This window comes from Monodelphis domestica, chromosome 4, assembly GCF_027887165.1.
Source record: "Monodelphis domestica isolate mMonDom1 chromosome 4, mMonDom1.pri, whole genome shotgun sequence".
In the NCBI taxonomy this organism is placed as follows: domain Eukaryota; kingdom Metazoa; phylum Chordata; class Mammalia; order Didelphimorphia; family Didelphidae; genus Monodelphis; species Monodelphis domestica.
The window spans coordinates 58,459,073-58,483,039 of record NC_077230.1 but is presented as its reverse complement, the minus strand read 5'-3'; the positions used below and the strand labels follow the sequence as shown (position 1 = coordinate 58,483,039).

The 23,967-nt window shown below is 38.2% G+C and overlaps 1 protein-coding gene across 1 annotated transcript in view; it reads left to right on the top strand.

The window, feature by feature from the left end:
* The window catches only part of IMPG2 (interphotoreceptor matrix proteoglycan 2), a 114,016-nt gene that overhangs the window by 48,033 nt on the left and 42,016 nt on the right, over positions 1-23,967 (top strand). The window contains exons 4-6 of the mRNA XM_056793410.1: positions 12,990-13,039; positions 13,978-14,060; positions 18,188-18,349. Coding sequence (XP_056649388.1) covers positions 12,990-13,039; positions 13,978-14,060; positions 18,188-18,349 — 295 coding nt within the window. The remainder of the gene's footprint in view (positions 1-12,989; positions 13,040-13,977; positions 14,061-18,187; positions 18,350-23,967) is intronic.

The window sequence follows — 23,967 nt, the reverse complement described above, 5'->3', positions numbered from 1 at the left end:
TTTAGCTTGTTAGCACATTAGTATCTACATGTGTACATAGATTGTATTTATACAGATTAAATATGTATATCCATATACATTGTTCTTGATTTCTGTGCAAACTCAAAGGAATATCTTTGTTTGAATTTTCCACAGAAATTTATATATCAGTGTGACTTTTGTGTTTTGCAACTATGCATGCCATATACTTACCTATTCCATGAGATATCTTCCTACATTATATTTTAGTGTAGCATATGTATGTATATATGTGATGTTAACATGTATGTCACATTTTTACATAATCTCATGATCACAAGTCCAAACTTTCAAAGTCCTTCCATGTCCTTTGATGTTGATTGTAGAAACTCTGTGTCCTTCATCTGGTCAGCATACCACTCTTGTGTGCTGTCACTCTTGATTGTTGTCCTGTGTTTTTAAATTCAGGAACAGACTGGAACAATCAGGAACATACTGGAACAATCAGGAACATACATGTGTGTAAGGTTTTTACATGTTCACATATGTAAGATTGAAATTTTAATTGTGCATGGAAGTAAGCTATGAGTTCTTCATGAGTGCTTGTCAGAATTCATTAGTTATTCTTCATGTGTGGAAGTAAGCATTAAATGTATTCATCTTCATGTGTGAGGGTAAGCTTTACATGTGTTCATCTTCATGCATGGAAGTAAGCTTTACTTATATGTTCATCTTCATGGGTGTGTGTAAGCATAATAGTATAAGTTCTTAGAATTTTGTTAAGAATATGAATTTGAAGTTTTTTCTTATCTTTTTGATGTCTGATTTTTTTCACAAAGATTTATTGTATGTTTTCTTTAGTTATGCCTTGGAGATAAAATTTAGATATAATGTAATTCATTTGGTCATGGAGTTATGTATTTATTTGAGATAACATTGTTTCTTTCTGTTCTGTTACTATGGTTGGCAAAGACTTTGTATAAAATGCAGAGACTTTATTTGGAGTTAAATTTTAAATGCATGTTTACTTTTGTCTGTGTTGCTGGCTGTATTCCTTTTTGAAGCCATTCTATTTGCTTCAGGGGTGCTTTCCTGTTATCATTTTAACATGCGCAATGCTCTCTTGTCTGTATTATCTGCTGATACGTACTCTCATGTGTGCTTTCCTTTGTTTTCCATAGGGACTGTTATTTATTGTTGATTATTTTCCTAGGGCTACTCGTGTTGCTGCTCATGACTAGGGCTTTTTTTTTTCCCAGATGTCTTTTTTATGTATCTTCATTGATGACATGATCACATTGTTGTTTCTTGTGAGGTATCTGAAACTTTGAGGTAGTATCTTCATGGTATACCCTCCCTCTCTTCCTTCCCCTGGTAGAGATTGTTTAGGGTGAATATTAAGAGATATGGATAACCTGTTTCAATTCTCAACTATAACTTGATGTTAAAGTCTTTGATAACAAATTCATCCATTGTGAATCTATGTTTCCATAGCATTCTAGGTGTTTGTGTCTGTCATAGTTATGCAGTTGGAGTTTTCTGCTACAAACTTAAGAGTGTTCTTGTTGTTAAATTACTTAGTTGTTCTTCTCAACACCTCACACCCTACACCAAGATAAATTCAGATAACGCCGAGAGAGTGGGGCTGTCTTTGTGCATCTACTTTTCCACTTAAATCTCCCTCACGCACAAGTGTCTTTGTGTACACTCATCTACATCACAGATGAAAGCACACAAAGACAATCATTATCCTCGGTTACTGAGAGACTACTACTGCTAGTTGTTCTTCTGCTGGAATATTTTCTTTTCTACCTAAGATTAGTCTTCATTCTCATAAGGTCTTGTGTTATATGTTACCCTATGGAATTCCAACTAATCTTGGTTTCACTCTTACTGCATGAATAGTATTTGTCATGTTTTTGAAGTTAGAGAATAGATGTGAAATTGTATATCTATCTCTCTTCCTTCAGTTCTTTAATATGTTCCTTGATATCATCCTTCCTATTCAAAATCCGTATCTGTACAAGTCATGTGATTCAACTTCTCTATAAAGTCATCTTCATTATCAACCCCTAATCTTGCATAAAGTTCTTCTAATGTTATACCACTTGTTCTGTGCCCAAAGAACATCTCATCATCATAATTTTGGTAAGACTTTGATTATACTGGTTTCAGATATTCAATTTTCTCACTTGTGTCCCACACATCCCCTTCTTTGTCTACCTCTTCATAAAGCTTATAAAATTGGTAAGGCATTTGTTCTACATCATCTTGATCCATTATTATTATACCCTCTAGCATTCCTTCTGATTCTGTATCAGATTCTGACTCACTGAATCCAAATCACTATATTATTCTTTGGTTTTTGTTCAGTGCCATGTAAACTTGTTTCAGACTTTGTTAACTCTGGCTTTGTGTGCTGATCTAAGCCTAGCTTTTGTCCTTCCCAAATCAGTATCTGGTTGTTTCTCACTACTAAGCTTTAAATTTTTCATTTTGAATTGGTAAACTTGATTGTATGTGGTTAATTTCTTCTTGCAGATATTCTATGTTGTCACTAATTATAGGTACTACTCTATCAGCAGTCTGAGATTTAGGCTCATCTTCACTCTCTGTTGACTGTGTAGAGATAAGAATCCCTATATGCTATTATTTTCTTCTGGGAATAAGTGTAGTACATCCGCATGTTCCACTGCATCATCAAGAGAATGTGTGTCTTCATTCTTTTTCACAGTACTACATACATATGTTTCTGGCTGTGTAGTTAAGGTGTGTATTGCCATTGAGTCATTGTTCATTCTTTTGCTACCCTCTGCCAGCTGCATGTTAGGATCAATTAATTCTTTTTGATTTAAATAATTTCCTCTGAAGTCTTCATATGAGGTTGAATGTACAATATCCTCTGCTACATTGGAACACGAATTTAAATCATAGTTGTTTCTTATATCACATAAGTTTACTTGGCCAGATTCCCCTCTGCCACTTAGTTGGCTATAAGTCTGCCATTTGAATCCTTGATTGTTCTTTCAGTTACTAAGACTTCCTTCCATTCCATTCCCTTTTTCAAATTCAACTGTCATGTCACTACCATTACTTTGAAAAAGATTATTGTTTTCAAATGTAATTTCAACTTCATTTTCAGTGAACTTAGTCTCATCTAAATCAATCATTGCTGGATGGAAGGTTTCAGCTTCTGGATTCAAATTAGATGTTTTTTTCCTAAGGGTTTCTTTGCCATAAAACCATTGGAAGAATTAATTGTGTTTGGTGGGATGTCATGAAAATCTGTGAATGGTTTCAAAGTATTTTCTTCTTTAGTAACAGTAACATGTGAGGAACTGAAATTTTGTTTCTCTGTATCTTTCACTAACTCTTGCTTGAGTTCTTGTGACTTAGTTTTTCTTTTACGTCTACAAAATTCAATCCCTTGGCCCAATCTACATTGAAAAAAGTTCTCTAATAATTATTTGACCTCATTTGCACTTTTTTCTTGTGTAGTTACTACATATTCTTTCTCAAAGTCTCTCATCTCATTTGCTATTTGAGAAATTATTTCCTTTATTTCTCCATCTATCTCTTTTATTTGTCTCTGTCTTTCTTTTGATTTATTGCATGTACTATCACTCACAGATTCATTTTCTTGCATAAAATTTTCATTGTTTCTTATCTTTTTTCTATAATTTTTAATAGCAGCCTCTGTTTCACTATCATTTCTATTTCCATGTGCCAAATTACATTCTTTAAAGGCCTGACTTCATAATTCTTTCCTAACCAAGTCTGAATACTTAGGTTTGGCTCCAGAATTAATGGCATGTTGCATCTCTTGCAAATCAGATGCTTGCTTTGTGGATTTTAGCTTACAATGAGAACAGCAAATGGAATTCCATTTCCTGTATCTATTTTGTGTGGTCTTGTTGATATTCACTTCATATTTCTTCTTCAAAAAACATTTTTTTATAAGGTATCCTCTCTTGTGGCAAAAGAAGCATTGCCTAGTCTCTCTAGTTTCTTTCTGCACTGGTTTTGGTTTTGTGTAACTAGATTTTGTGTAAGTCCTAACCATGTTGAGTTTCTTGATTTCCTCTATCTCCTTTTCTTTTAGATTTTTCTCTGTTACTTCTAATTTATCTTTCAAGTCTTGCATTTGTTTGTGCTGTTCTATGTGATTATCATGGAGGTAACTAGCTGTTTCACGTAGTTTATCAGAATGACCATGTCATAATTAGGGAAATAGTGTTTAAAAAAGTTCTTCAAATGAGGTGTGCAGTCCCTCAAAAACTGTCTCTGTACGTGACTCAAAGACTCCTCACTATTAGCTTCTAAACCCAATATTGATTCTGTCATTTCTGAGAGATGATCAATGTATGTGGCTGAATGTTTCCCTTTGTTGTGCATGAGTTTATCAAAACTAGCCCATGCATTTGGCTTTGAGCAACATTGCTTTATAGCCTGGAGAAAGTCTTCCCTACATTTCCTTAAATAGGACAATCTAGTGGGGTTTGCAAAATCTAGATCTTCCCTTTGCTCCTCTGACGGCCAACTAGTTAGGTTGTTATCAGTTCTGGTCTTTTCAAGGAATTGCCTTTGCTCATGGGGGCTAAACAGTTCAGAAAGGGGACTGTACATCATCAAAATTAGGGTCAAAGATCCTAAAATCACGTTTCAGTTCCTTCTGTGTCTTGAAAGTTTGTTCTATGAAATTTGGGAAACGTCTTTTTAGGGATTAAAGTTACTGTGATGTAAACTGCCTGTGAACTTTAGATTGTAGTACACCAGTTGTACTCGAAAGCTTGGTGACCTCCTTTAATGGACAAATCTTTTCTGGTTCACTGTCAGACTTAGTGTCCTTGTCCCCTTCATTTCCCTTAGCATTGACCTTAGATTTCTTTGCCTTTCTCTCTTTGTCTTTGGTTGCACTATCTGCCTGGCTGTTGTTCTTTTTCTCAACCTGATCTAGTACCTTTTCCTTGTTCAATTCTTCAAACAAATTCTTAATGATATTTTCCAGATTATTATCAACAACCAGTATCTGTTCTGCCTTTTGGGGGATCACAGATCTAAAGACCTTTCTCAAATAGGTTAGAGTCTGTAAAACTGCCATCAAGATAACATAAACTTGAGTGAAGATCTGCCATAGTATGGGTTCAGTTTGAAAAGGTAACTGCAATATAAACATGGTGGTGTTACCTATGTAATCCAGAGAGTCAAATATCATGTGGGTCATTTTAATATAAAGTATGTTGTAGACCCAGAATCCAGTAATAACTGCCATAACCACAGCTCCACAGATGACCTGCTTAAACATCTTTCCTACTGTTGTTTCTAAGGGATTTTGTGGTTCAGTTGTTTAGGGGTGCCAATCTGTAATAGATAAGATATTCTTGTGGGTGTCTATTGATTGATTCTGGATAACTAATGGATCAAGGGTTGCCTATCCTGCTCCCTTTATGTCTCCTTTCCTCCCCCTTTTCAATCTCCCTTTCCTCTCCTCTTCAAAAGCCTTTCAGCTTCCCCTCCCCCTTTCCCTTCAACCTTCTTCCAAGTCACTCAGGGTGGACTATATATAAAATACTTTATATACTATATATAATACTATATATAAAATACTTTAGAGAAAATACTCTTTTTTCTTCATTAACTCAAGTAAGGGTTTATTAGGAAAGACAGGAAAAGATGGACAAGGCAAGAGGGATGGGGTTTTCCCTATTCTATACAGGGAGCCTTGGTTTGGAGGATATTGGGGAAATGGCAATCAGTCACTAGCAGAGACAGTCAGGGAGATAAGAGGACAACAGTCTTTCTTCTTTTCTGTCAATCAGCCAGATAAGTATCAGAGATACAAATTAGGTTCTTCTCCACCATCAGACACCAGCCAAAGCCTCAGCTTCTTCTCCACCACTCTGTCAGAAGCCAAAAGCCCAGAAGCCTAGTTCACCATTGGCTTAACTCCAACTGTTTTCCTGGTAACATTCCAAAATGGAATGTTCACTTGCCTGACAGATCATCATCTTTTGCATGCATGTATATTCTCTCTTTTACACTTCCCATTCATGTACCTTCTCATATTATAATGTGATGTCTCATACTTTTAAAAGTAATTTTCTTCCTCACTCTATTATCTTCTATTTTCTCTCTTTCTGAATTGTGCCTTTACCCTACCTAGTTCATCTCCTTTCATTCTCTTTTTCTTTATTGTGACTTCCCAGTATTTGTACTTTCTTGTAACTAAATCTTTTTAAAAAATATCTTCTTGTTCATTTCTTTCAGTCATGTCAGACTCTTCATGACCCCATTTAGGTTTTACTGGCAAAGATACTGGAGTGGTTAGCTATTTCCTTCTCCAGCACATTTTACAGATAAGGAAACTGAGATAAATTGGGTTAAGTGACTTGCCCAGAATCACACAGCTATTAAGTGTCTGAGGCTAGATTTGAACTGAGGAAGATGAATCTTCATGGTTTCAGGCTTGACAGTATAACCACTGCACCACCTAGCTGCCTTTTCAAATTATGCATTGTTAATAGATTCTCATTCTTTTCTACTGTATTTGTGGTAACCATTTTCTAAATTAAAGAGTAGGGTAGGGAGATGTAATGGCACAGTGGGGGGAAAAAACTATTTTGGAAGTCAGAGTACCTGATTTAAGTACTGGTTCTGTCATTACTTGTTTTTGGACAATGGTTTCTTATACCACTGTCATGTCAGGGAGATAAGATTAGGAGTCTTAAGAAAAGTACATAGCCAACATTCCAGTATTTTTGATAGAATTTTCAAAAAGCAAGGATTTGGATTTTATTATGTGAATTTTCTGAGGAAAGAGTGCAAAGAAAAGGGCCATAACTTAGTCAGAATGACTTATTTTTGTGTATTAATGTTAGCAACCTTTGTCTTCTACTAGAGTCATCAGTAGGAACTAAAAGAGTTGCTTACCAAATTCTAGCTACCAGGAGTCATCTGTTTTGCATGTAGAATACTGTCTAATTAGGGCTTGCGTCATAGAGTTGAGGTTTAGGAGCTGGAAAAGATCCTAGAAATCATCAAGTTTACCACTCTCCTTTTACAGGTGAGGAAACTGAGGTTCAAAGAGGTTAAGCAATTGCCCACAGTCATATAGCTAATAAGCATTCATGGCAAGAGTTGGACTCAGGTCTTCCTTATTCCAAATTCTATACTATAGATAGTATGGCATCAAAACCTTGACTTAATGTTCCAGTTTGTAAAGAGAATATTTATAGACTGCCCTGTGTAAGGAATGGAGTTCTTGTGACATGGCCACATGTAGTTTGAGATACTCTTTGGGAGAGGGACAGGGGAAAGTGAGAGAAAGACTTTGCAAGCTCCAGATATGTAGGGGAGGCTGTCTTTGCAAAATGTCCCCCCTCTCCTTCTCCCTTTCTCCCTCTCTCTCTCTTCCTCCTTCTCTCTCTCTCTCTCTCTCTCTCTCTCTCTCTCTCTCTCTCTCTCTCTCTCTCTCTCTCTCTCTCTCTCTTTCTCTCTCTCTCTCTCTCTCTCTCTTTCTCTCTCTCTCTCTCTCTCTCTCTCTCTCTCTCTCTCTCTCTCTCTCTCTCTCTCTCTCTCTCTCTGTCTTTCTGTCTGTCTCTGTCTCTTTCTCCCTCCCTCCTACACCCCCCCCACCCCCAGCGCAGCCCAATTTCAAGAGCTCATCTTTCTTCCAGTAAAGAGCTCATTGACACATCGACTTTCTGGTACATTCTAATTGGGAGTGTACAGAGTATTCAGGGAAGACCAGTAAGTCTGGTTTGAGGGCTTGCTGAACTCTTTTCTGCTTTCCCCCTTCAGTGTCCACCTGCCACCCAGCTCTCACCTGTGGCTTCAAGAAACTGTAGAATACCCAGTGACCTGAGGGTAACTGATGAGCCACAAATTTATTGGTGAATTAAGACGTGTCTACTTCAAGCATGTGAGGACTCCTGCTGTTGGGAGGGGCTGATGAGAACAGTTTGCTCCAAGGGTCATAAAGGTGTCTGAAGCAGGTACTTTGGAGCCCTTCGAGCTTGGTCAGATATTGAAGATGCCAATGTATCCTGAACCATACGAGTCCTACATCTATACATTGAGACCATCTGTGTGGACATGAATACCTTACATGGGCACACATACATTTTACATATAAATAGTTTTGGCATTATTTGCTGGCCAATATTGCTGATGTGTTACAAGTTGCTATAAAATATTCATCGATTCATCATGTGTAAGAGAGAACCTTTAATTGTTATCTACTAATGATGTTATCCCAAAGTGGAATGGGTTGCTTTGGAAGGTATCAAGTTTCCCGCCACTGAAAGTCTTTAAGTAATGGCTAGAAGACTATTTGTCAGGTTTCCATCTCACAGGATTTTATTATGAGGAAATAATTTTATAAACCTCAAAATGCTATGAGTTGTGGCATTGTTCTCATTGTTCTCATGTTATGTTGTGTGGAAGTGAAACAGAATCTGTCCTTAAACAAGTCATGATCTTACAATTATTCTTTTATGTTCAATGTTTGGCAGACTGTGATGTGGCTAGATAAAATATGATGATGATTATTATTATTACTTTGTAGATGGTATTCATGATTTATATAAGATGACCCCCATTAGTCTAAATTATTAGAAATATATTATAATCTGTTAATAATGTGTTTGTTTTTTTTAACCCTTACCTTCTGTCTTAGAATCAATACTGTATGGGGGCAGCTGGGTGGCTCAATGGATTGAGAGCCAGATCTAGAGACAGGAGGTCCTAGGTTCAAATGCAGCCTCAGACATTTCCCAGCTATGTGACCCTGGACAAGTCACTTAACCCCCATTGCCTAGCCCTTACCACTCTTCTGCCTTGGAACCAATACACAGTATTGATTCCAATATGGAAGGTAAGGGTTAAAAAAAAAAAGAATCAATACTGTGTATTGGGTTCCAAGGCAAAGAGTGGTAAGAGTTAGGCAATGGTGGTTAAGTGACTTGGTCAGGGTCATATAACTAGGAAGTGTCTGAGTCTAGATTTGAAAATAGGACCTCCTGTCTCAATGTTTGGCTCTCAATCCATTGAGCCAACTAGCTGCCACCTGTTAATAATATTACACAATGATTTTTTTACTTTTTACTGATATATTTTTTACATTATCTTTAGAACTGAATGAAATATATCTTCCCTTGACCCAAGCAATAGAATAAAACAAAGAATAAAAAAAGAAAACAAAATAATTCAGCACAACTAACCAATTCACTGATCACATCTGATAATATATATGATGTTTCACTCCCACCATCTTCCACTTCTGCTAAGAGGGAGAGAGAGGTGTGTTTTCTCATATGTAGTTTAGAGCCAAGCTTGATCAATATAATTTCAGAGCACTTAAGTTTCGGTTTTTTCAACCTTTTTGGTCACTGCAGTCATATGTATTGTTTTCCTGGTTCTACTTATTGTGCATCAGTTCATATGAGTTCTGGGTTTCTCTAAATTTTTCATATTCAACATTTTTTTAGATTTTTACTTTGCAAATATATACTTTGTATCCATTATTTAATTTGTTTCTTATGATACTCTTAAGAATTAAATAGGGCGTGGTGGTTTGTCCAAGTTCACAAAATACGAGTGACACATGTCAGATTGGACCTCACATCTTCGCTGTTAGTCTTTCTGTCTGTCCATCAAACTCTATTAGTTTATTTCAGAAGATGACAACATAGGCCATACAGAGCTCTAAGTTGGAAAGGCTGATGCTATGCTCTTGATATTTGTGAAGAATAAATGTAATCCTGTGGGGCTACTGAATTTATAGTTCTTTATATTATTTGAATTTTTTGATTTTATGTGGCATAAGCTTAGCAGGTCTTCTCTTTATCCCAATTGCATTCCACTAAAATCAATTGTATAATTTTCTTGGTTAAATATGAAAAAGGTACAGAAGTAAGAGCAGAGAAATGAAATACAAAGAAATCTGAGCTGAATGTGCTAAGAATACATGGCTCCAGGGGGTTATTTGCTGATTGCTTGAAATGGATAGACCCAGATAGACTATAAATCTGGTTTGGCTGAGTATTAAATTAGAATGTCTGGTCCAATGTCAATACGTTTCTAGCTATTCTTTTATGAGTGATTATGATTATTAAATGATCCCTGTAGGAAGTATATAACTTCAAATGAAGGGATTTACTTAGGGTAGTGAAAAACAGAGAGTTCTTTTTGGCCCTGTATCTTGGGGGAGAGAGCTTGTTGGATAGGGACTTTGGAGAATAAATAGCTATTATATTACTCTGTGTCCCACTAAGAATTATATATTAGTGTCACTGCTCCTATTCTTAAATTATTCTTTTCTTTTTATTAATGAAATGCAGCTTTGATTAGAAAAATGAAATCCAAATCTATCTGAGACAGCTAACCTACCCTCATCACATGTTTTTATTTACTTATAGAACCAAACACAACATTATTTTGGGGGAGAAAAATCTGATCAAACTTTTAACTTAATTCTCCTGCCATTCCTAGGCTCATGCATGCAGTGCTGTTTTTAGGTGGTCATCTCATCCAATTAGCACTGCTATTGGACAAATAGAAATAGGACATCTTGCAACATGGCCTCCAAGGAAGTAGAGAGACAAAACCATGGAATTCCAATTTTAAAGGATTTATCACAAAAAATTCATTTGCCCTGATTCCTCCTCCATCTCCCCTCCCCTCCTCTCCTCTCCTCTCCTCTCCTCTCCTGTCCTCTCCTCTCCCTCTCCTGTCCTCTCCTCTCCTCTCCTCTCCTCTCCTCTCCTCTCCTCTCCTCTCCTCTCCTCTCCTCTCCTCTCCTTTCCTCTCCTTTCCTCTCCTCTCCTCTCCTCTCCTTTCCTCTCCCTCTCTCTTCTCTCTTCTCTCTTCTCTCTCTCTCTCTCTCTCTCTCTCTCTCCTCTCTCTCTCTCTCTCTCTCTCTCTCTCTCTCTCTCTCTCTGTCTCTCTGTCTCTGTCTCTCTCTGTCTCTCTCTGTCTCTCTCTGTCTCTGTCTCTGTCTCTCTCTCTCTCTCTCTCTCTCTCTCTCTCTCTCTCTCTCTCTCTCTCCCTCTCTCCCTCTCTCCCTCCCCCCACCCTATCTAAATTCCCTCTTCCTTCATTTCATAGTTAACATATTACCCTACCACTCCCCTCCTTGCTTCTAGGTGAGGCTTTGTTTTGAACTTGTCAAAAACTTTTGCTGAGTGGATTTCAGTAAGTGAGAATATGCGTCATATAGCTGAAGAGGAAGGATCTAAGTGGAATCTGAAGCAAGGTCAAGACCAGGATAAAGACATGGTCAGAGTCCAATCCCTCATTTTAAAGATGAGGAAATTGAGATGCTGAGAGATCTAATAACTTGCCCAAGACCCCACATGTAATTAATAATAAAGTGTATATATAATATAATATAATAAATCTCAAAACAATAATAAAGCTTAGAACTCTGATTCCAAATTCAGTGTACTTTTCACTGCAAGGACATAACTTAGACATTGTCTTGATTGCTAGGCACAAGCAGAAGTTGCACATATATAATTCTTGTTGAATTATTGATACATAAGGGACAATGGAGTCAAAATTTTAAAAAACAACTTAGATTGAAACAAAAATAATCTTTGTATCATATACCTTTGCTAAAATTCTGACATTAAATAAGGAATTAACACAAATCTATAATACTTATTCATTTTCTAATTAGATAGGAAGTCAAAAGATATGAACAAATAGTTTTCAAAGAAGGAAATAAAGCAAACTTCTAAGAAGTCATACCAAATCACTAATAACCAGAGAAATGCAAATTATATATTATAAACTACTCTGAGGAATTATTTTCCAATTCTCAATTAGCAAGAGGGTAAGTTGGAAAAAGTTAATATAGGGGCTCTGGGAAGGCAAATACCATAATTATTAGCATAACTGTAAGTCAGACAAATTGTACTGGAAAACAATTCAGAACTATGAAATACTCTTTGATCCATTAATTCCATAAATAATTTTATCCTTCAAAGAGATCAATGACAAAAAGAAAGAACCCATATTTACCAGAACATTTCTAGTAGCCCTATTTGTAATATTTAAAAATTGGAAACAAATTATTTGCCCAATGACTGAGGGAATGGCTGAACAAACTGCAATTTAAAATGTTATTGCTCTGATGAATATTACCAATGAACATGAAGAATTCAGAGAAAAATGGAAAAATTGTATTAACTGATACGAATTGGAGAAAGAACAGTATACATGATGACTACAACAATGTAAATAAAGGCAATGTAACTCACATCAAATACACTGCTTCCAAATTAAGAAAGTTCCAGCACACATCTTTCTTTGCATCTGGCAGATATTATATTTACAAAATGAAAAATAATATGTAATGGGAGTTGCAATTCCTCTATTAGGCAACTCTGCATAACTTTTTTTGGGAAGCACCACAGAGGGGAGAAATTTAAGTTAAAACAAAATGCATCAATTAAAATAAAATAAAATGTCAAGTAAGATGCCCCAATATTTTTCACAGGAAAAAGAAATAACCTGTCCTTAGTCCCATGTTGTCCTATGTTATGGAAAGAAAACAGGACAGGTTCTTGTACATAGTGGGTGCTTAATATTTGCTTATTGAATTGATTCAAATTAGCTGAGATCTCAGCTTAATGATCTGAATTGAGTTCTTGTCTTATCTTTGTTACTAACTAGTTGAATAATGTTAAACAAGTCACATGATATCTCTGTGTCTGTTTCCTTATCTGCAGAATGAAGGGATTGCATTATGTGACCTAACTTTCCTCCAAACTCTAGAATTTTATTATTTTAAAATATGTTTACAGAGATGACCAATTCCTACATCCAATTTGACAAGTTAGTTTTGAAAAGAGTAGACAGCAAACTTCCTATATTCTAAATTCCTGCCCTTCATGGTCCCATTCTACTAATTCACACTTTGACTTGGGTATCCTTATTGGAGTAACAGTGACTATTTGAAAAATGTTCTTCTTCCTACCATATTATTTATTTCAAATGTCTTTTCCTCTCCCCATCCATACTTCCAGCACTGAATCATCAACTCCTGTTACGTCTTATGATTCTTCAACATTAAGAGGTATGTTTTCATTTTCTTCTTTTAATGGTCAACGTGCAAATGATAACAAAGCTCTTTTAAAGCTCTCCACTTGAAAGCTTTCCATTAATTTCCCCTTTCTCACACAAGGCATAGGAATAGTTTATTTATTCTTAAAGTCAGCATTCTTTATTAGTCACAAATATTAAATGTTAGAGTCTTGAATTTATAGGACAGAGACAGGGAATTTGCAAGCAAACTTTAGAGTACTATAGAAGAAAAAACATTGAATATGATCTTGGCAAGCGACTGCATCTACTTTCACAGGATCAGCTTAGCTAAATATAAAAGGCTTCTGGCCAGACAATTGTGCTGAATTCTTTGGCCAAGGGGACCCACAAGACAAACAAAACTATAGAGTGTGTCTCCTTCTTTGGAGGCAGAGTGACCCAATAAAAAGGGTTCTAACTGAGATCAGGAGACATAGATTTGGATCTCAGATATGCCCCCTTACTATTTTGTGACTTCAGACAAAGTGTATAACCCATTTTGGCCTCTGTTTCATCTATAAGGTGAGAGGATTGACCTGATGACTACCAAATCTCTTTCCAGCTCTAGATCTGGGATCTTGGGATCTCTTCTGATTCTGAAGTGATGGTGGTAGAGTAGCAGAAAAGGAGACATAGGGTCCTAATATCCAAATGGATGAGAACATAGGCCCAGTTGAGAACTTGTAGTGAATGTGAATAATTCATGGGAATGGATCAACCAATAGCCAATCAATAATCGACTAGCATTTATTAAGCATTTACTGCATGTTAGGCACTAGGGTAAATGCTAGAGATAAATAAAAAAGAGACACATCATGAAGCTACTTACATTATTTTATGGAATTTATTTTATGGAATTTAGCCTTAGTCCACCAAGGGTTTAGATTTAGGTAATACCATTGAGATACACAGTTTCATTTGTCTACACAGACACTGCAGCCAATGCGTCATCTCCCAGGGTGGCTTCCTTTCAAGATTTCTCAGACAGCGACTCAGAAAGACCGGATGACAGTGTAAGTGATCACAGTGTAAGTGATCTCATGTTTGTTCACTACATGTCCCTCCCTAAGACTAGGGCTCTGGAAGAGTTTTAGTTTGGAATCTAATTATAACAGGGTTTTGTGGGATTAGATCCCCCTCTCCTTTTTTAAAACTATGACCCTCTATCTCACCTAAACTAGACATGCAACAGCCAGTTATGGCCCCAATTCCAGGACTGATTGGAATGGAAACTTTAACCTGTTCCATTTTTTCCCATCTTGGGCCAGCTATCCCCTCCTTAAACAGCCTGGGGGCTTTAACTCAAGTGAGAGTGTAAATGCTTAGTCATTTTTAGCCTCATTATAGCTCAAAACTCCTGAGCTCACGTGATTCACAAGCTTTAGCCTCCTAGTAGCAAGACACCATAGATATGAACCACCACACTAGGCTGTTAGCTTGTTCTTTATGCCAATCCAATAAGGTCTGATTTCAAATCCTCCCTTCGAAACTGTAAAATAAAAACTATAAATGTTAAACGCTGTAAAGGTTTTGGCCAAACTGTAAAGGATAATTTTAGTGTTTTGACTTAAAATCTAAAATAAGTGGTCACCATGGGAAATTCCCAAAATATGAAAATATCCAAGTCACCTGGGATTTATGGAGATTTTAATTAATAAAGAGAAAAGGAATTAAGGGAAGGAGAGAGAGAGAGAATTAGTTTGAATTGCTCTGGCTCAGGCTGAGCCAACCAGTATAAAAGGGCCTAGGTCTGAGCTTAAGGGAGAGCGAGTCAGTTTTTATCACTCACCACAAGATTGTCTCCAAGCTGGGTTCTTTCCCTCCGAACTGAAATCCTATCCAGACTGAATTCAATTGCCAACTCAATTCAAAAGATCTCTCACCTCAACTCTGAACTCCAATTTCCAAATTACCTTTTACCCCTTCCTTTTAAAGAAATTTTCTCTTATGTCACCTCCCCTAAATTTTCACATCTACCAATCACAGTAGATGCTTTTTCCCAGGACTGCCCATTCTTAGTTCTCATCTTCTTTGGTTCTCACCTTCTCTGGATAGATTATATCTTCTGAGTACTTCACACCTCTTTTGTTAAGCTTGCCTTTTGTAAGTTGCTTGACCTTTTAGTGATTAATTTAACCTTTATGGGTACTTAGTACCTTTTTCTAGACCACCTCACTTAAGGTTTTGCTTTACTATACTGTGAGTTATGGACTTTTCATTGTTCAATCAGGAGTTTGCAACTCTATCTTCCCTTAAGGCACTGCTTGAGTAGGGTGGAGTAATTTTAAAAGTTCCCAATACATTCCTGATTAAGTATCTCCATTGTTAAAAATGAGGAATAGCTTAATAAAATCTTCTAAGGTAGAGTCTGAGTAGTTTTAAGATTCACAACACTTGCTAGAGAGATGTGTGACACTGGGCAAAGGCCCTTCACCTTTCAGCCTCATTTTCTTCATCTGTAAAATGGGGATAATAATAACAATAGCATGGTGACTGAAAATTAAACAAGATAACATGTGTAAAGTGCTCTGCAAATTTTAGAGTGCTATAGAAGTGTTGACTATTATTAATTTATTTCACTTTACTATTACAAGTGTTATCTACCTACAATAATGAGTTTTTATGCCATTTGGCAGCTATTTTCTCTGATATTGAAGGCTCTGCTGGAGCCATTTCCAACTGTTAAATTTTCAGTGTGAACATTTACACTTTAAAATCAGTGCTCGATTTATTGTGGTGTTGAATGTTTAGACTCAACAAAATGATGGAGGAAATGTTAATGATGCAGATTAAACTTAAAGGGGGACCCCTTCATTTTCTGTGAGAAGGATGTTAAACGTTTACCAGCAAATCCCTGGCTATTCCCTGTATCTTCCTGCTCCCCAAAGACAGATCTTACTGACAGTTTCTCATTCTTTCCATTTCTTTGTTTGCTACTCTCATCTTTGTTTGGGGATACTATTTCTTGAAAGAGAGAGATGAGAGAGAAAGAGAGATGAAAGAAAGAAATGAAAGAGAGAAAGAGAGATGGCAGAGATGACAGAGATGACAGAGGTGAGAGAGAAAGAGAGAGATGACAGAGGAGAGAGAGAAAGAGAGAGAGAGACAGACAGACAGAGAGAGAGAGAGAGACAGACAGAGAGAGAGAGAGAGAGAGAGAGAGAGAGAGAGAGAGAGAGAGAGAGAGAGAGAATTCTCATGTTTTCTGTCACCCCTTCTCCCTGAGGCACATTTTTATCCCACTTTTTTGGTCTGTATTTTTGAAGTCACTCTCCAGTTTCTTTGTGTCACCAAAGAGTGTGGCAGTGGTAATATTTCCCCTAATCTCCACCCTCTCTCTTCACTTCTGCCAGCTTTTCCCTAGCTAGTGATTAATCATAGCCACAGAGCTCAGGAAAGAAGAGTTCCTCCCTCTCCAGTGAAGAAGTGTCTGGGCTGATGCTTAGCTTGTTGGATTGCTGCCTGTGGCACAAGTGGCTCTCTACCCTGGCTTCTTTCCTTCTTGGCTTTTCCCCTTTTCTTCTCCTTTTTTTTTCTTTTTAAGAAAACATATGATATTTGCCCTTTCTATTTTCCTTTTCCCTTAGCACATCTGTGGACAGATAGAACATTTCTCAGTTTTCACAATGCTTGTCTGAAGAGTCCTGACTTCACTGCTTCCATATTTCTCCTTTCCCTCTGTGATAATTTTTTTTTGTGTATACCTATGTTGTTTCTCCTTCCAAGAAATCTCATTATAAGAATGTTTCCAATATTTGAATCAATACAGTATTTGTTATCTTTTTCTTAGAGACTCAACCAATTGTATCTTTTTTGATGGGATCTGCTATTTACCCCTTTCCTATAGTTCATGCTTTTTTTCCTTTCTCTTTCCATATTCTCTTCATCCTTTCCCCTCCATCAACTTTCACAATCCTAACCAGAACCCATTAGTGAGGTTATCCAAATACATTCAAGGTTCTAAACTATTATCTTCTGGATAGAAAGCATGGAGTAAAGAGAATTTTAGCACTTCTCCTTTCTGTTATAGCGTTGAATTAAGTAATATGCTAATCTCCACTACTATTGTTTTTAACTATTTGAAACAACTAAATGAGGAATGCCTGCATCTGTGCCAGGGGAAGATGATAGGAGTGAGTTTGGCACAACAACGGGGAAGGAGATATAGATGCTTGTTGGTTTGCAGAATATAGGTAATAAGACTGACTACTGATACAATCGCAGAAGTAGATGGACCAGAATAATCTTCTCTGAAATTTCAGACAAAATAAGAGTTTAGCATATCCTGAAGTTTTTTGGGAGAGAAGGTAAGTTTGGATAAATGGTCCCTTAGTAAAGTGAAAAAAAAATCTCGTGAGGGAGGAATGTAGATTCTGGAACTGATAGCAATAAAGCGAGCAGATAGAAAGAAGAGTTGGATTATCCCAATTTCAAGATCAAGAAATTAGAAAAATCTCTTACATCTCTGTGCCTTAGTTTCTCTGTTTGCTTAAGAGAGATAATATTTGTAGTGAAGACCAGGGGATAAATATTTGTTGGATACCTTGAGATCTTCAGAAGAAAGGAATTATCTATCTATCTATCTATCTATCTATCTATCTATCTATCTATCTATCTATCTCTTTCTATCTATCTATCTATCTATCTATCTATCTATCTATCTATCTATCTATCTATCTATCTATCTATCTATCTACACCAAGAATCATGCCATGAACATTACACTGGGGAAATGGAAAACCCAGATTTTGATTTTAGCTCTACTTCTATCTGTGCGACTTTAGGAAAGTTACTTTATCTTCTCTTCTGACCTCAGACTCATCCATGAAATAGGGGGTGGGAATGGAGAATCTCTAAGGTCCTTTCTAGTATTAGCATTCTGTGGTTCTAATTTCTAGATACCTCATTAGTCACAAATAGAAAATGACAATATAGAGTCCATTCAACTATATTTGTCTCTCCCTATTCCCCATGATCCTCTATATTCCAAAACCAAATACTGTATATCAGACATTTGGATTACCAAGACCTTAAGCAAGTAATTTAACTTTAAACATTAAAAAAATTATGTGGTTAACAGAGTTATTTTGAAAATCACCATCTCAGTAATTTTTCTTTTTCTTTTTTCCCTTCAATCCAGATTAACAATGAGATAGAAACTCTTACTGAAACCCCCCCCAAACTGGCAACTGAACAGGTTGCTGAATTCATCATGCACCTCTCAGGGAAAGAGTACATTGAAGAGCTACAGGACCCCTCCAGCCGGCATTACCAGGAGCTTACACAGCAATTTATTTCAGAGGTTTGTGCCCTCATAACTGGATATGGTGAGAGTGTGGGGAGAAATCACTCCTTTGGTTTCTAAAGTCTTACTAGCATATCATCTGCTTAGGCATTGCATTTTCTTCTCCCTCCTTCTCTTTATTGATCTGTCTTTATTTTCTCTCTACCCCACTCTACTTTCTCCTTCACTTTTCTCAAACTTTTTAGTTGATGGCATTCTTAGGCAAGAGTTCTGTAGGGTTTGAGTTCAAGACTTTCAATCAAGAAGTCAGCTGTGCTTGACATGCTTTTTTGCTCTTGAAGTTAAGGATTTGAGTTTCCATATCTGCTTTCTCTCTGTTGGATGATGGGATTCATTACTCCTTCAGAATGATGCCTTTTCCATTCTCATATTATGGGGCTCACCTTGGCAGTGATAATTCCATTACTGTGAGTTAATTTCCTATGCTACATACTGAGCCCACTTGGGAAATAAAAGCAGAGCCTTTAATAAACCCCAGAGCCAAAGTGCATCATCACAACTATCACATATGGTTAGTGTAGTCCAAACTGAATTTTCCTAGTTGTATAGACAAAGACGGAAGAAATGTCAGATGGGTTGGTGACCACTGGCCATCATTAAATGTCTTCGATTATCTGCCTAGCTCTCTCTGCCCATAGATGAAGGGACCTTAAAAAATTCTTAGTGTTTGTACTGATGATTGCATTGTATAATGATAGAATTAGAAAAAAATCCCAATATTTTAATTAAATCACATCTTCATCAGGGTATATTTATGATAGCTATATGATCTTTGGGGGGTAAGGAAAACCTTAATATGACCCCATACATATGTTCTTCTCTTTCTAACTAACTTGAAAATTTTCTACCATCTTATTTTGGGTTAAAAAGTAAATTAGGGACGGAGACTGAGGGGAAAGGGGGTGTTATCTGCTAGAGTTTTCTATACAGTCTACATTTATTACCTGCTTTTTAAATATTCCAGTACATACTTTGATATAGACTGATCAAATTATTTAATATTTGGAAAATATTTGTTCTCATGGAGTAAGACATAAGATAGATAAATTAAAAAAAATTATTGTCATGCAAAAACATACTTCCATATTGGTCATTGTTGTAAGATAGATAAATTTGAAGGGAGTAGAGGTATAGAATTTTCAGGCCATGGATACTAGGCCAAGGAGGGGAAAACACAAATAATTAGGATTGGGGGTTGAGAGGAGCAATGGGGACAGCTAAGGAAGTAAGAAAAGAATGAATAGAAGGGTTGAAGTAGCTAATACTTGATGATGATGACTTGGAGATGGGGGATGGGGATGGAGACTGGACTTGTTATTTCATTGGTATAGGGAATTCCTAAGTGAGGAAGTTCCTTTTACCAATGCAGGTCATTATTTTCTTTGTAATTTGTAGTCTTAAGATGTTGCTTAGACAAGAAATGCCAGGCACCCAGAGCCAAAGCATATATAGCCCTGAATATTCTTGAGTGCAGACAGAAGTAGATCAAAATGTAATAGGAAATATTTAACAAATAAATAAAAATATAAAAAAATAGATAATGTTAATTTATGGTTTTATAAATCAATTTGTGTATAGTATAGTGGCCCTTGTTTTTATTTGAGGCTATTCTGTTGATCTTATTGGTCTAGAACATCGAGAAGTTAAATGACGTATTCTGAATCACATGGCCAGTGTTTGTCAGAGGCAGGAGCTGAATGTATTGATTTGTGTGTTACATTAAAATATCTAGTTAATTTCCTCCCTCACTTTGCCCTCCCCATCAGAGAAGGCGTCATTTGACCAAAAGGTATATGTATATATAAAATTATGTCTTATTTATATCAGTTATTTCTCTGGAGGTGGACATTTCTGTTGCTGAATATAATGTTCTCTTGGTTCTACTCAAATCACTCTTCATAATTTCATGTAGGTCTTTTCATGTTTTTTAAAAAAGATAAACATGTTTATAATTTCTTATGGTGAAGAGTGTTTCATTCCAATCATATATGCCACAACTTGTTTAGCCATTCTCCAATTGATGGGCATCTCTTTAGTTTCCAGTTCTTTGACACCACAAAGAGAGCTACTATAAATATTGTGGAATATATGGGTTCTTTTCCTTTTTTTCTGGTATCCTTGTTGGGGAAAAAGTATAATGTATTATATTGATGTTGGTAATATAGTCAGCTAAAATGTTTTATTTATATTCAGTCTGATTCCCTTTAGGTATAAATTAATTTGTTTGACAGGGCAACTAAAGTGGTACAGTGAATAGAGTGCCAAGCTTGGTGTCAAAAAGACCTGAATTCAAATGGAACTTTAGACACTTACTAACCGTGTGACCCTCAGCAAGTCACTTAACCCTGTTTGCCTATTTCTTCATCTATAAAAAGAACTAGAGAAGGAAATGGCAAACCACTCCAGTGTTTTTTGGCAAAAAAAAAAAAACACCACAAAACCAAACCAAATGGGGTCACAAAGAATCAGTAGTGGTAGTCTCTTGGTGACCGAGAATGATGATTGTCTTTGTGCGTTTTCATCTACGGTGTACCCTCATGTGGCTTTGGAGTCCAAAGGCTGAGGCGCACAGTGTGTGGCACATGGGGCCTGGGACTCCAGTTGTTACGGGAGGTGCGGTTGTGGCCTGGTGTCGGTGTTCACGCGCAGCGGCAAGACGTCGACGTTGCTCATCTTCAAAGGTGGTGGCGGCCTGGTGAATGTGGCCAGCTGCTTCTGTCAGAGGCAGCGAGTTCTGGTTGCTTTGGTGTCATGCCAGCCCACTTCAAGTTGGACTTTAGCTGATCCTTGAATCTTTTCTTTGGTCAGCCTTGTTTCCTGAGTCCAGCTGACAGTTCACCATAGAATACCTGTCTTGGTATTCACTGTGGGTTCATGCGGATGACGTGTCCAGACCATCGTAGCTGGGTTTTGAGGACTTCGATGCTGGTGGAGTTGGCTCTGTCGAGGACTTCCTGGTTGGTGATTCGGTCCTGCCATCGGATCCTCATGATTGACCGGAGGGAGCATTGGTGGAATTGCTCCAGCTGTTTCATGTGCTTCCGGTACAGTGTCCATGTCTCACAACCGTACAGGAGCGAGCTGAGGACCACTGCGTTGTACACTTTGAGCTTCGTCGCAGTGCTTACACCTCTGTGTTGGAGGACTTTGCAGCGCAGCCGCCCAAGTGCCTGGCTGGCCTTTTGGATCCTGGCATTGATCTTGTGGTCCAGGGACCCGTCGTTGGCGATGGTGCTGCCCAGGTACTTGAAGGTGTTGACGTTAGAAAGCTGCGTGCCGTCGATTGTAATGCACGGCTGGTTCGTTGGCCTCCCTGGTGCAGGTTGGAACAGCACCTCTGTTTTGCTGAGGCTGATAGTCAGGCCAAACAGTTTTGTTGCGGTGGAGAACCTGTCCACAATGGTTTGGAGATGATTTTCTTGGTGGGCCATGAGAGCACAGTCATCTGCGAAGAGAGCTTCCAGGATGAGTCTCTCTGTTGTCTTTGTTTTTGCGGTCAGGCGGCGAAGGTCAAATAGTGAGCCATCCAGTCGGTATTTGATGTAGATGCCCAGGTCTAGATCCATCACAGCATGTCATAATACTTGGGTGAAAAATAGGTTGAATAGTACTGGAGCAAGGACACAGCCTTGTTTCACGCCATTGGAGATGTTGAAGTGATCGGAAGTCTCTCCATCAGATAGGTCTTCCCCTGTCATGTTGACATGAAAGAGCTGGATCAGTTTGATGAATTTTGCTGGGCAACCGAGCTTGCTGAAGATCACCCACAATGCGTCCCTGTTCACTGTGTCGAACGCCTTTGTCAGGTCTATGAAGACAATGTAGAGACTCAGGTTCTGCTCAAGGCATTTTTCCTGCATTTGCCTCACCGTGAAGACCATGTAGATGGTGTTGCTGTGATCTGGTTGGAAGCCACATTGTGATTCAGGCAGGTTCTGCTCTGAAACAGATGACAGGAGTCTGTTGAGTATAACATGGGTGAGGATCTTTCCAGGAGTGGAGAGTAGTGAGATGCCTCTTTAGTTGTCACAGGCTGCTCGTGTGCCTTTGTTCTTGTATAGGACTACGATGGAGACATCTCTGAGTTCTGGGGGCATGTCTTCCTCTTCCCATATGCTGGTCAGCACTATGTGGAATGCCTGGAGCACCTTTCCCTTTAAGGCCTTGTACACCTCAGTTGGGATCCCGTCTTTACTGGGTGCCTTGCCTGCACTCATTTGTTTAATGGCTTTTTGGACTTCCTCTATTGAAGGAGGGACGTCAAGTTGTTCAATGGTGCGGTTTTGGGGGATCTGGTCAAGGTCGCTTTGGTCGACTGAAGAGGGTCGGTTGAGAAGCTGACTAAAATGTTCTTTCCACCTGTTGCTGATGCCTTTTTTATCTTTTATGAGAGTGTCACCGTCAGAGGATAGCAAGGGAGTGGTGGTGGGTTTTGATGGCCCATAGACAGCCTTGAGGGCACTGAAAAATTGTTTGTAGTTTTTCGTATCAGCAAACCGCTGGATTTCTTCTGCCTTTTTTTCCCACCATCAGTCTTGCATCTTCCTGATCTCATGCTGTGCCGTGGCTTGGAGAGACTTGAATCTGTCCTTTCTGGAGCAGAGTTTGGGTTATTTTGCCACTCCATAAAGGCTTTGTTCTTTTTGCTCAATAGGTCTTCAATAGCAGTGTTGTTCTCGTCGAACCAGTCCTGGTGGTTGCATTGTTTGGGGCCTAGGACTGCCTTTGATGTTTCCTTCACTGGGTCTCTGAACTGGTTACATTTCTCGGTTGAGCTTCCAGTGAGTGGTCCCTTGGCAGACAGCTTGTCATCCAGACAGGACTGGAATGTTTGCAGATAAAATGGATCTCTGAGACGACTCACGTTGTAAGACGTGCGAACTATCTGGGAGCCTTTTGGATGGCGAGGCACAATGCGCATTTGAAGAGTCGCTCTATCCAATTGGTGGTCTGTCCAGCATTTAGATCCTCTCATGGCTCTGGTGATCTGTACATCCTGGATGTCTCGCCAGTGTACAATTATGTAGTCAATGAGATGCCAATGTTTTGATCGTGGATGCATCCACGTTGTTTTATATTTGTTCGCCATTCTGAACACAGTGTTCATGATGGTGAGTTCGAACTCTGAGCATTTGCTGAGTAGCAGTAGGCCATTGTTGTTCATTTTGCCCACGCCGTGTTTGCCGAGCACTCCTTTTCATCTTTCATGGTCCTGGCCAACGCGGGCATTGAAGTCTCCCAGTAGTATCAGCTTGTCATTTGTGGGCACTGAGTGCAAGATGGCACTCACGTCAGAGTAAAACTGCTCGATGGTCTCCTCTGTGCTGGTCAGTGTTGGGGCATATGCGCTGATGATTGTGGCATACCGGTCTTTGCTGAGAGGCAAGCGGATCTTCATGAGCCTCTCGCTGATGCCCACAGGCAAGTCTGGCAGCTGTTTGAGCAAATTGGTCTTGATGGCCAGGCCAACAGGCCAACACCATGGATTTTGTCTTCACTTGTGGCTCTACCTTTCCAGAAGAAGGTGTATCCAGTGGTGGGTTCACTGAGTGATCCCTCTTCTGGTAAGCGTGTTTCGCTTAAGGCTGCGATGTCAATGTTATATTGTGCCAGTT